General features: G+C 44.7%; 1 protein-coding gene across 6 annotated transcripts in view; it reads left to right on the forward strand.

Annotated features, from left to right (window-relative positions):
• Nucleotides 1-8,747: 8,747 nt before the first annotated feature.
• The window catches only part of FAM184A (family with sequence similarity 184 member A), a 124,655-nt gene continuing 119,662 nt past the window's right edge, over nt 8,748-13,740 (forward strand). For 2 of the 6 annotated variants that reach the window (XR_008698076.1, XM_055535057.1), the window contains exon 1: nt 8,748-8,929. Coding sequence is in view for 5 of the 6 variants with exons in the window: in XM_055535057.1 (XP_055391032.1) it covers nt 8,771-8,929 (159 nt within the window). In the remaining variant the exon portion in view is untranslated. The remainder of the gene's footprint in view (nt 8,930-13,740) is intronic. The other 4 variants (XM_055535055.1, XM_055535056.1, XM_055535053.1 and 1 more) reach the window with 4 other exon arrangements.

The raw sequence follows: 13,740 nt of genomic DNA on the forward strand, positions 1-13,740 counted from the left end.
TTAAATAAAGGCACTTTTTTTTTTTCCCCCCAGAATTCCCCAGCAGTCCAGTAGTTAGGACTCTGTGTTTCCACTGCCAGGGGCCTGGTCTGGGAAGTAAGATCCCTCAAGAAGCACAGCCAAAAAAAGAGGCACTTTTTTTGCCGGCAGGGTAATTGATCTAATTATGATGAGCACCTAGGATTTTTGCTAGACAATGGAGGTAAGGAGGAGTAATTCTAGGTCACAGCAGGTTTACTGGGATTCTTCTCATCCTTCCACGCCCAGCGAAGCTGTTGTTTGTTCAGTCACTCAGCCATGTCCAGCTCTTTGTGACCGCGTGGAGTGCAGCACCCCAGGCCTCCCTGTCCTTCACCACCTCCTGGAGCTTGCTCAAACTCATGTCCATTGAGTCAGTGATGCCATCCAACCATCTCATCCTCTGTCATTCCCTTCTCCTCCTGCCTTCAATCTTTCCCAACATTAGGGTTTTTTTTTTTTTTTTTTTCCAATGAGTCAGCTTTTTGCATTAGGTGGCCAAAGTATTAGAGCTTCAGCCTCCGCATCAGTCCTTCCAATGAATGTTCGGGACTGATTTCCTTTAGGATGGACTGGTTTGATCTCCTTGCAGTCCAAGGAACTCTCAAGAGTCTTCTCCAACACCACACTTCAAAAACATCAATTCTTCGGCGTTCAGCTTTCTTTATAGTCCAACTCTCTCATCCATATGTGACTACTGGAAACACCATGGCCTTGACTAGAGGGACCTTTGTCTATAAAGTACTGTCTCTGCTTTTTAATGTGCTGTCTAGGTTTGTCAAAGGTTTTCTTCCAAGAATTGGTGAGAAAATGGTCTTTTAATTTCATGGCTGCAGTCACCATCTGCAGTGATTTTGGAGTCCAAGAAAATAAAGTCTGTCACTGTTTCCATTGTTTCCCCATCCATTTGCCATGAAGCGAGGGGACCAGGTGCCATGATCTTAGTTTTTTGAATGTTAAATTTTAAGCCAGGTTTTTCACTGTCCTCTTTCACCTTCCTCAAGAGGTTCTTTAGTTCCTCTTTGCTTTCTGCCATAAGAGTGGTGTCATTTGCAAAATTGTGACAACCTCAGCCTGACGTGAACAAGGCTAAACACCTTAAGGATGAAGGCCTGGGTCTCCCTACAAAGCAAGTAATTTAGACCAGCAAAAGTGCTTGCTAAGGGTAAGAAAAATCTGAAATGAATGGTGAAGAAGGGACCTGATGAATGTATTTATGGCCTTTGGACCGGTTGCAGCAAGAGACATCTGTTTGCTATGCTAACTCTCTTGCCTTAACTCCTTTTGAAAATTAATTAGCAGTTGGTCATGACTGAAAGAATTGGTGAGAAAATGGTTGTTACATAGGGCAAAAAGAATAGCTCTGAAAGGTGTAAGTCGTAGACTACAGCATATACTTTTAGTGTCCCATGCCTTTTCATTTCAGCTGCAGAAGTGCTGGACAGTTCCTCCACAGGCCCTAGAACCCGGCAAGTGCCTGCTGCACATCTTCCTAACAGCTCTCTCCAAAGCCCCAGGAGCCAAACTCATACTGAATGACCAGGTACACTGAGCAGTTAATTCCTCTGGGAGCCACCCTCAACCAATGAGTGAAGGGAAATAGTGGATAAATGTCAGCCTTTTGTCCTTGGGAGGGAAAATTCTGACATGCTTTCTACACGGTTCCTCAGGGTCCTTAGGGGGAATGAGTCCCAATTGATCAGAATGGTAGTCAGATCAATAATGTATCCTCTAATGCTTTTCCTTCTTACTGTCAGTTTCTCTGGCTCCCATAATCACCTGCCAAGTAAACGACCTGGTTCAGTCTCTGCTTTCGGAGAAACTCAAATGAAGCAGACTGATAAGTCAGTTAGCTGCTGATCACGATGTTTATAGAAAAAGTTGACTTTGTTAATAAAGGAAAAACTAATGATATTTTTGGTGGCTGAAGTGAAGACAATTAAAATTCAGAAATATGGACTTCCCTGGTGGCCCAGTGGCTAAGACTCTGTGCTCCCAAGGCAGGGGGCTGTGGTTTGATCCCTGGTCAGGGAACTAGATCCCACATGCTACAAATTCTCATACTGCAGCTAAAGATCCCATGGGCCTCAACTAAGACCTGCCACAGCCAAATCAACACTTTTTAAAGGTAAAATAAAATTCAGAAATAGTTATGAACTGTTCATTAAATAAGCCTTCCCTTGTGGCTCAGAAGGTAAAGGATCTGCCTGCAATGCAGGAGACCTGGGTTCGATCCCTGGGTTGGGAAGATCCCCTGAAGGAGGGAATAGCTATGCTCTCTAGTATTCTTGCCTGGAGAATTCCATGGATAAAGGAGCCTGGCGGGCTAAAGTCCAGGGGGTCTCAAAGAGTTGGACACTTATGTAAATAAGTTCATTTGTACCATTTTTTAAGATTTCACATATGATACATGATATTTGTCTTTGACTGACTTCACATAATACAATAATCTTCAGGTTCATCCATGTTGCTGTAAATGGCATTACTTCATTCTTTTTCATGACTAGGTAATATTCCACTGCATGTAATATTCCACTCGAACCCTCAATTGAATTCTTAACTTTACATACTGCTGCCTGGGATTAATCTAGGTTTTCCGGAGCCTGAGGTATATATGATTTGGAAAACTTTAGAGAAAAATAAAAAAAAAAAACAACCAGTTGTTAATATAAATGTTTACTAAATTTTATAACCATGTTGTAACTCATGAGAACCCTTTCTGGACGGAATCATCTGAGCCTGAGTAGCTTCATCATCGATTGGCCTTTACAGCTGCTACCACCGCCACTTATTTCTTCCCTCTCCCACCATTTCTAACAGTGTAGAAAGTGTTGAGGGGATTTGCAACCCTCTGAGACATCATTGCAAATACAAATCATATTGGTACATCAGTGTATGGAAATATTAGCCTAAGAAATGTCTAGTTAAGAGAATATCAGAACAGAGATTCTTTGATAAATAACTTTAAATTACTGTAAACCAGAGAGAGCTGGGGTTTAAAACATCTAGGTCATAATTCTAGCTTTAACTGGCTTTTAAAATCTGTGCAACTCAACCTTTCTGATGTTCAATATGTGTGAAACAAGAGCCTTGGACTTGAAGTTCTGTCCCAGCTCTGCTGCTGCTGCTGCTAAGTCGCTTCAGTCGTGTCCGACTCTGTGCAACCCCATAGACGGCAGCCCACCAGGCTCCCCCGTCCCTGGGATTCTCCAGGCAAGAACACTGGAGTGGGTTGCCATTTCCTTCTCCAATGCATGAAAGTGAAAAGTCAAAATGAAGTCGCTCAGTCGTGTCCAACTCTTAGCGACCCCATGGACTGCAGCCCACCAGGCTCCTCTGTCCATGGGATTTTCCAGGCAAGAGTACTGGAATGGGGTGCCATTGCCTTCTCCAGCTCTAGTCCTCACTATTTTTTTACTTTCAGCTCATTCCTCTATGCGCTTTCAGTGACTGTTGCCTGCACCAGCCTCTACCCCTGCTGTGCCCAAGCTCTGCATTACTAAGAGTCCGCTTCTCAGGTATCATTCCCTTGGGCCTGATGCTTGCAGCCTTGGGTTATGACTCCTCCTCGAGGACAAGTTCTATCATGTTGTAGATGACAACCCACCTACACTGATGCTTCTTTTCTGGTCTTCTCTTTTAAGCAGTACTTACCTTCTCTTGTTGTATTCAAATTTGATTACTCTCATTACCTCTCTTATTCTGTATTCACTTGAAACTGAGTTATCTCCACTTAGATGTCCCATAGGTATCTCAAAGATAATATGTTCTACCCTGAATTTATAACCTTCCCCCACCTCTCCCTCCTACTTTGGTCCCCGTCTCAGGGGGAGCCCTTGACTACTCTCTCCTGCTCAGTCCCAGTGTCCTGTTTGACCTTATGGTTGTTTCAGATCCATCCATTTCTTTTATTCTCTCTCACCTGAATAAGTCCGATAGCCTCCCACTAACTAGCCTCCATGTCTACCAAGTTGCCCATGTAACCCATTTTCCACAGTCAAAGAATTACATTAATACAGTGCAAATCTGATTATTTTAGTCACCTGTTTAAAGTCTTTCAGTGGCTCTTCATTTCCTTTTGGATAAAGTCCCAGCCTCCTCAACAAGGCAAATAAGTTCTCCTTCATGAATAATCTTGCTATATACTCCGCCTCATATTTTGACATCCCATCAAACTCTTTGCTTCATCCATTCCACACGGCTTGCTGTTCCCTAAGTGGGTTATGCCCTCTGTCGCCCCTGGGGCTTTGCCCTTCCAGTCCTCAGAGCCAGCAGTCCACATCTGCTAACTCTCTTTATCTGAAGAACTCATCCTTCAGGGGTCCACTCAGACATGACCTTTCATGTGTGTGAAGCCTTCTCTGAGACTCCAAAGCTGGGATAAGTGTCCTTCTTGTGAGTTCCTTTAATCAGCACTTACCACACTGTGTTGCGCCTTACTACTTGTCTGTTTTTCCCACTAGACAGATAACTTCTTGAGAGCAGAGACTGATCCTTGGTGCTCATTACAGCCTCAGCACCTAAAGCAGCACCTAGCACACAACAGGCTTTTGAGAAATATTTCTGCATAAATCACCTCACGAGAGAAACATGTACCAAAAAAAGATTTGTTGCCTAACTAGCTTTTCCTGTTTTCTCTCCTAATGCACAACTCCTTCAGTAGATTTTGTAAGAAGTGTGAATCTGGTGATGAGATTGTGAGTGTGTTATATTAGTCTTTTTTTTCTATGTATTCTTTATAATTAAATAGAATTCTATATTAGATGACCCATTTTATTGTGGTCAGGTAAAACTACTAAATGCACAGAATGACACTGGGTGTCTATGGAGCTGGCTATATTGTCTAGTGATGGTGGGAACTCTTGCGATGGGGTTCAGAGTAAATTACCAGTGAGCCAAGTTGCAACTACTAACTCCAAGTTAGGCCAGGAAGAGGTTGATAACTATCTTTTCAGAGGAGGCACTTGACGGATGAACAAGATTGTTGACTCAGCTAAGGCGACACCTTGGTCTTATTTCCAGTCCTGTGTTCTTCTTTGCCCTAGCAAGACTTAGTTACAAAAATTTAGGAAAACTTAGGGAGCACTTGGAGCACATACTTCTACACAGAATGTAAAGGACATGAGGGTTCTAAATGATTGTGAATCTTCCATGCCTAGAATTTGATGAAATAACCCACCTCCTAATTCTCTTTAATTTCATTTAATCATTAGAGCTTAAGAAAGGAGCAACATTTGCATAATATTTGTTTCTGGCCAGCTGCTCCATTCAGAAACTTGGAACTAGACAACTTATTTTATGAAAGTTCTATTAGGGGGAGGGCTGAGTACCTAGCATCTGGGGGAAAAGGAAGCCAATTTCAGAAGCCAAGCTTCTTTTCTGGAATTCCAACAGTTCCAGAAGTATTTCAAGATACTAAGCCACCTTCACCTTGTAGGCTTCGATTTTGTCACAAATACTGTTAATACTGCCTCAGTTGGATTTGTTAACAATCTCAGATCTAAATGGTCCTTAGTTGCATGCTGGGTTTCCCTGGTGGCTCAGATGGTAAAGAATCTGCCTGCAAAGCAGGAGACCCGGGGTTCAATTCCCAGGGGTTGGGAAGATTCTTTAGAGAAAGGAATGGCAACCTACTCCAGTATTCTTGTCTGGAGAATCCCATGGACAGAGGAGCCTGGAAGGCTACTGTCCATGGGATCCCAAAGAGTTGGACACAACTGAACACTCAATATTCGAGCAAATTTGGAAAACTCAGCAGTGGCCACAGGACTGGAAAAGGTCAGTTTTCATTCCAATCCCAAAGAAAGGCAATGCCAAAGAATGCTCAAACTACCACACAATTGCACTCATCTCACACGCTAGTAAAGTAAAGCTTAAAATTCTCCAAGCCAGGCTTCAGCAATACGTGAACCGTGAACTTCCTGATGTTCAAGCTGGTTTTAGAAAAGGCAGAGGAAACAGAGATCAAATTGCCAACATCTGTTGGATCATCGAAAAAGCAAGAGAGTTCCAGAAAAACATCTATTTCTGCTTTATTGACTATGCCAAAGGCTTTGTGTGGATCACAACAAACTGTGGAAAATTCTTCAAGAGATGGGAATACCAGACCCCCTGACCTGCCTCTTGAGAAACCTATATGCAGGTCAGGAAGCAACAGTTAGAACTGGACATGGAACAACAGACTGGTTCCAAATTGGGAAAGGAGTTTGTCAAGGCTGTATATTGTCACCCTGTTTATTTAACTTATATGCAGAGTACATCATGAGAAACGCTGGACTGGAAGAAACACAAGCTGGAATCAAGATTGCTGGGAGAAATATCAATAACCTCAGATATGCAGATGACACCATCCTTATGGCAGAAAGTGAAGAGTAACTAATAAAACCTCTTGATGAAAGTGAAAGAGGAGAGTGAAAAAGTTGGCTTAAAGCTCAATATTCAGAAAACAAAGATCATGGCATCCAGTTCCATCACTTCATGGCAAATAGATGGGGTAACAGTGGAAACAGTGGCAGACTTTATTTTTTGGGGCTCCAAAATCACTGCAGATGGTGATTGCAGCCATGAAATTAAAAGACACTTACTACTTGGAAGGAAAGTTATGACCAACCTAGATAGCATATTCAAAAGCAGAGACATTACTTTGCCAACAAAGGTCCATCTAGTCAAGGATATGGTTTTTCCAGTAGTCATGTATAGATGTGAGAGCTGGACTATAAAGAAAACTGAGCGCTGAAGAATTGGTGCTTTTGAATTGTGATGTTGGATAAGACTTTTGAAAGTCCCTTGGACTGCAAGGAGATCCAAGCAGTCCATCCTAAAGGAGATCAGTCCTGCTTGTTCATTGAAGGACTGATATTGAAGCTGAAACTCCAATACTTTGGCTACCTGATGTGAAGAACAGACTCATTGGAAAAGACCCTGATACTGGGGAAGATTGAAGGTAGGAGGAAAAGGGGACGAGCGAGGATGAGATGGTTGGATGGCATCACTGACTGGATGGACATGAGTTTGGGTAAACTCTGGGAGTTGGTGATGGACAAAGGAGGCCTGGCTTGCTGCAGCCCATGGGGTTGCAAAGAGTCGGACATGACTGAGCGACTGAACTGAGCAACAAACACCAAGTTTCCTACTAAAGAGAAATTACATGTTATAACAGGAGTGGATTCAGTCTGGCAAAACTGCATGAGAATAGATTTTTTAAATAGGTAGAATTCTGTATTTTAAAAACTTGTGTTAAGAATGCCCTAAAACGACTGATTTACTTGAACACAGGACACACTTAAAAGTTTTTTTTTTTGATCTGCAGTAGAGATGTTAGGAGATAATTAGTAGGAAATAATACATTTAGTGGGCTTCCTTGGTGGCTTAGTGGTAAAGAATCCGCCTGCCGACGCAGGAGAGGTGGGTTCTATCCCTGGGTTCCAAAGATCCCCTGGAGAAGGAAATGGCAACCTACTCCAGTATTCTTGCTTGGGAAATCCCATGGACAGAGGAGGATTACAGTCCATAGGGTCGCAAAAGTGTCCGTCAGGACTGCGTGACTAAACGACAACAACACATTTGGTAAGGTGAAATGCACAAGTAATGAACATTTTGGCCCAGCCTCAAGTCCTTAAGGAGCTGACATCTTGTTCCAGCTTTTGTTTTTCTCTTTACTTGCAGCCAAGTAGATTTCATATATAATTGTCTGGAGCTCCATTAGACTGGGGAAGTGTGGTGATGCAATGCTATACGAATTGATGAGGTGTGTCCTCTCCACTCACAGACACTAGGTGTTGAATGAAGGCCAGTGCCTGGCACGTAGTAGGTCAGCCTAAGACACTGTAACAATCACATTGGTGTGAGTTCTGAAGCACAGGTCTGGGTCGGGGGTATTGGATTTCCCACGACTTCATCATGCACGTCTCTGGTGCTGAGGCCATGGTTGGGAGCGAGCTGGATGTGAGTTTGCCGCTCTTCTTGGGGAAGAGCCACTTGGGCCCAGGGGACGCGATGATGCACGTGGAAAGGCTGGGTAAGTCTGCACGCGTTCGGCACACCGAAGGTCACCACGGCCCCGTCTTCTCCGGCCCACGCAGCACACGGGACTTAACTCAGGCGGGCGGCAGCTGGGGCGGGGTGGAGATCGGCCCCAGCTGCGGGGGAAACCCTGGCTGCCGGCCCGGCCAAAAGCGCCCGCACCTGCTGCGAGGCTGCGGGGCCCACGGCGGCGCGGGGCGGAGCTTGGCTGCGGGGAAATGACGTCGCCGCCCCGCGCGCTCCGCGGGCCGCGCGTCCTGGTAACGGCGGCTCCGCGGCTCCCGCGGCTTCCTCCTTGTCCCCGCCTCCCCCCGCAGCAGCCCGCCCTGGCTCCTCCTCCCTCCGCAAGCCCCGCGGCGGCTGTCTCGCTGGGTCCCGGGTCCCAGTGGGAGCGGAACCTGCGGGGCCACGCTGCCCGCGTCGCTCCCGCCTGGCGCGAGCTGAAGAGCGGGCGAGAGCTGATCGGGCCCCGCCGGGCCGCCTCCGGACCCGGGCATCTGCCCCGCGCCCGAGTCGCCCGCGGCTTCGGGCCGGCGGGGCCGCCCCCGTCCCTGGACGGCGGTGACCGGGAGATCGCGGGCGGGTGGGTGCGGGCGGCCGCGGCCGGCGGTCGCGGCCGGGTGTCGGGTCCGGAAGCGGCCGCCCGGGCTCCTGCGTCCCAGTAGCCGAGGCTCGGCGGGCCGCCCCCCGAGCGCGGGCACCCGCGCCCTGGCCGGGGTCTGCCGGGAAGATGGCGACCCCGGGCATGAGCTGGCAGCAGCACTATTACGGCGGCTCGGCGGCCAAATTCGTCCCCTCGCCGGCCGCCGGGCAGCAGGCGGGGCACTGCATGGACTACAGCCAGGACATGCACCTGAAAATGAGCAAGAAGATCGCCCAGCTCACCAAGGTATGGGCGCGGCCGCGGGTGGGCAAGGCGGAGACCCTGTGCGCGGCAGCGCGGGGCCCACCTGCCCGCCTGGGAGGCTGCGCGCCCCGCGCCTGGGGCGAGTTGTAAGGGGGCTGCTCTGGAAACCACGGCCAGAGACTTAGCTCCTAGAACCGTTCAAACTTCGGTGCAATGCCGGTGATGTTAATGAAAGCTAAACTAAACCCGACGGCACGGCTGGGTTTATGGGGCTTTGCACCCTGCTATCCTGGGATAAGCCAGCACGGAACAAATTAGGATCTCCTTCTTTAACTGCAGAATGAGAAATCACTTTACTTTTGCTCTCGTGCATGTACCAAGGCTCCACGAGGCTTTACACTACTGTACTGTATGAAGCACAGTACCGTATTTACCCAACATGACCTCGAGTCTTCGAAATTCGTCAGTATCTTTTATTGGTTACGTCGTTAAGGGGGGAACATACCTTGCGTGTCATTTTCGGGATTTAATGAGTCATTCCTTATACCGATAGAAAGTCAAAGCTTTTCAGATGCATCATGTGTCTGCATTGAGTTAAATGGTTCAGTTTATCAGAAGATAGTTTTCAAAAAGCAAATAACGCCGGTAGATTTGGCCAATTGTAGTTTGGGGTCGTCCTTGGCTGGTGAGTTTTTTCCTAGTTGAGTAAAGGTTGTTAATGAGAAACGTTGGTTTCTGTGGAGCAGAAGCAATTTAGATTAATTACATTGCTCTGTTTAGATCTCATGATAAGTTTTTCAATATCCATCAGGTGAGAAGTGATCCCTATCCGTGGTTTCTGGAAGCTAGTAGAAGTGATGGACCTCAGTTTAGTGTTTAAGCGGAGTTGGCTAACCACATGTTAGGAGCGTTGATATGTGAAGACAGGTGGGCATGGTGGAGTTTGCTGCTAGAAAAAATCTCTCAAGTCTGATTGAACTCCAAAATTCTCATTATATAATTCCATTACTAGTTGGCACTTTTGAGAGGGTGAAGTAAGACAGAGTTGAAAGAGAGGGAAAGAAGGAAATGGAAGTTAAAATGAATGACAAGGTAAAAATATTTTGGTGAAGAAATGTGATTGAGAGTAGAAAAGAATAATGGAAAGGACTAAAGCATGAGAGATCAAATGGAAGAGCAAAGGGAAAGGTACAACAGCCTAATTGTAAAACTCACCCACGAAAAGAGCAAGGCAACATCTGGGGAAGTTTTGTTTGTTAGTATTTGGTTTTTGTTTTATGTCAGCACCATTTCAGAGGTTGCTGTGTGTTCAGTTTTTACTGTTTTCTCTTGTAACTGAGGGTTCCCAGATTCAGAAAAGGAAAAGCCCAAGAAGGAAAAAGTAGTATTCCATCAGGGCATTTACACATTTGGGAGCTAAAAGCTAGGCTTCCTGAAATCATGTTTGGTCTTTAGAATACTTCCGGTCCAGATACATACATATTTATTTATTCTGATTTTCTCTTACTGTATGTTCAAAACAGCCATTATTTTTATTTTAGGTTGTAACTGTCTGGAGCCCTGCTGTAAGTCATAGAAACATTCAGGAAGTTGGTAGTAGAACTGTGTACAGTTTAACAAAAGAAGTTTCTTTTCTCTCTAGCAAACTACTTTTCTTTTTACTTAGGCTTTTTAAATTTCCTGTTCTTTTATCAGGAAAAAAAAATCACGACTGTGAAAGGTGGGAGTATTAATAGAAGTTCTTTGCACTCCCCACCTCAGATCTAACAAAGCAGGAGGCTGCCCGCTGCCAGTGCTCGCAGCACTGCTTGAGTGCTACATCTAATCTTGACTGAGTATTACAGGGACTGTCTGATTTAGCTTTTAGAGTTACAGTCTCTAAACACTCAGGCCGCCCTCTCTGCTCAGGGCCTCAGACATTTAATCTCTTCTACTAGAGTTTCTCAACCTCCGCACTGCTGACACTTTAGACTGAATAATTCCTTGCTGGGAGTGGGCAGGGCTGTACTGTGTATTATACAGGAAGATACCATCCCTGGTGCTACCCGGTAGGTGTAGTCCCCCCACATGCAAACACAATAGCGGCAATAAACTTGTCTCCAAGCATTGCCAAATGTTCCTGGGGGAGAGGTGGGCAGGGATCATCCAGGGTGGAGAACCGCTGATTAACACTGAAATATCCCACCTGGGTCTCTTCACCTCTATTTCTAAAACAAGGCAGGAGAATGAAGCAGCCTGATTATAGGACTCTTTCAGTCAACACCCTTCAGTTTCTGAAACATACACTTAAGACCTGCTGCCTTTATGTACCAGTTTGGAAACTGTCGATTTTATAGTCAAATACACTTATTGTGGGCTTCCCTGGTGGCTCAGATGGTACAGAATCTGCCTGCAGTGCAGGAGACCCAGGTTCAATCCCTAGGTTGGGAAGATCCCCTGGAGAAGAGAATGGCAACCTACTCCAGTATTCTTGCCTAGAGAATTCCATGGAAAGAGGAGCCCAAATCCTATAACTATGGGCTTCCCTGATAACTCAGTTGATAATCCGCTTGCAATGCAGGAGATCCCTGGTCGGGAAGATTCACTGAAGAAGGAAATGACAACCCTCTCCAGTATTCTTGCCTGGAGAATCCCATGGACGGAGGAGCCTGGTGGGCTACAGTCCATGGGGTCACAAAGAGTCGGACACAACTGAGCAACTTCACTTCCTTTCTTTCACACTTTCTGTAAATTCCGTAAGAATGATGAGTAATATATCAACTTTTACTAAACTAGGAAAAAGCTCACCAGAAAAGGATGATCCTAAACTACAGTTGGCCAAATCCTTGGTCGTATTTGCTCTTTGAAAACTTATAGATTGAGCCATTTAACTAAATGCAGATACATGATTCATCTAAAAAGCCTTGTTTGACATTTTGTCAGGATAAGGAATGACTCATTAAATCCCCAAAATGGCATGCAAGGTATATTTTACCTTCCTATCAAATACAGAAATTTTATTGGTGTCTGCTATAAGTTTACTAAGAAAATCACATCAATAGAGGTATATGTTAATAGAACCATGGTGAACTGACCTGACAATAGCTTATATTTCAGAATCAGACATTATAAAGATAACCATTAAAATAGGGTTTCATTTCTTTTGGAAATGAGTCAACAGAACTTACCTCTTCAGCCTTATTGTTAGCATGGCTTGGGAATCTGACATACTGTCTTGAGTTAAAATGCCTATTCTACCATTTACTAGTAGTATGACCTTGGGCAAGTCATTAACTTCTGGGCTTTAGTTTTTTAATCTTTAAAAGAGAGATGATGATACTGTAACTAAGGTAGTAGGCCCTTAATTCAGGCTGTCACTGAAAAGACAAATATACCAGTAAACAAAGTATTAGTAAAATACTGGCTAATATACTTTTTAAATGCAATTTCTTTTAAAAATAAATCATCCTGCATTAATGGCATTGTGTGATACTATATTTCTTTGTGGGTTTTCTGCTAAACTCTTTAAATGTATATAGTAATTTTTCCAGTATTTGAATATCAGAGCTTAAAATAGTCACATTTGCTCTCTGTTTTTGTAGTACAGTGTTAAAAATACAGTATTCATTTGCATTTTTCAGAGATTTGGCTGACAACAAAAGAAGGATGAAAGTAATCTACATTATAACATTACACAGTATGTTACATAGTAACATACATTTAACTAAAACATCTCTAAACACATCTTAACAGAATTTGTTCAGATTCTAAGAACCTAACCTGGCCATCACATGGAAAGAACACAGCAGTTCTTTAAGCATCTTTTATGTAAGGGCGCTTCGCTACGTGTTAGAGATACATCAGGGAACAAGACAGTCTCTGCTTTTTAAAGTGAGTCTATTATATTGTGGTCGCTCATGCCAAATTTTAAAAAGTACTGTTAGATTCCCGAGTCCTGTTGTGGCAGATTTCTGGAATTGTTAATAACTGAGCCATCTCAAGATAGAGAAGCTGGATGGGCTGAGTTACGTTTTATAAGATCACATTTGTGTACTTCTCTGCTCTCCCCCTTGTTGACTCTTTTAGTGCGTTCGGTTGAGAAGCAGGGCTTGTGGGATGACATGCTAAAATGGCTTTATTTATGTCATTCACTGTCCCTTTCAGTTTATGGATAAACTTGACTTTTCTGGTTGCTTTGAGATAATGCAAATTGTCCTCCAGTAACTAAGTCACAAAAATCTCAATTTGGTTATTAAAATGTCTAGTGCCAACAAATTAAAGCCCCAAACTGAACCTGAGTTAAAGATGAAGCTTCTCCCCCATGCCCACTTCCTAGCTCTGCCCATTGCAAGGGGGAAGACAATAATCGAGGATTTTTTTTCCTTCTGACTGGGCTTTTCTGTTTCTCCTTTGACTTGCCAGTCCTAGTTTCTCATCCCTCCCAAGCTGGACAAGGAAGAAGGGAAGAGAAGAAAGAGGAGCAGCAACTCACTCACTCATGCTTGAGTAGTGCCTGGTGATTTAACTTCAGTGCTGTTGTAGACTTGGCGGGTGTTGAACGTTCTTTCTTTTGCCTGTGGATCCTCTGCCTCCCATGTCAGCTGCTCGCCTCCCATTGTTTGACAGTGAGAAAGCATCTATATTCTGGCTGGTTTTTTATGTCCTCCTCAGCTTCTTGGATCTGGCAGGACCATCGTGTTCATTTTGCCAAGATCTGTTCAAGCTCCGGGTCACCCCCTGTGTTGGACCCGGATGACATCACCCCAGCTTGCTCTCTCTCTGTCTCATAGGACCCACACTGGTCCAGAAGCATCAGTCGTTGTTTGTCCAGAGGAACTCTGGAAGTGGCCCCAATTCAGCCGTCTCTCTTTTGT

Source organism: Bubalus kerabau, chromosome 9 (genome assembly GCF_029407905.1).
Source record: "Bubalus kerabau isolate K-KA32 ecotype Philippines breed swamp buffalo chromosome 9, PCC_UOA_SB_1v2, whole genome shotgun sequence".
Classification (NCBI taxonomy): Eukaryota; Metazoa; Chordata; class Mammalia; order Artiodactyla; family Bovidae; genus Bubalus; species Bubalus kerabau.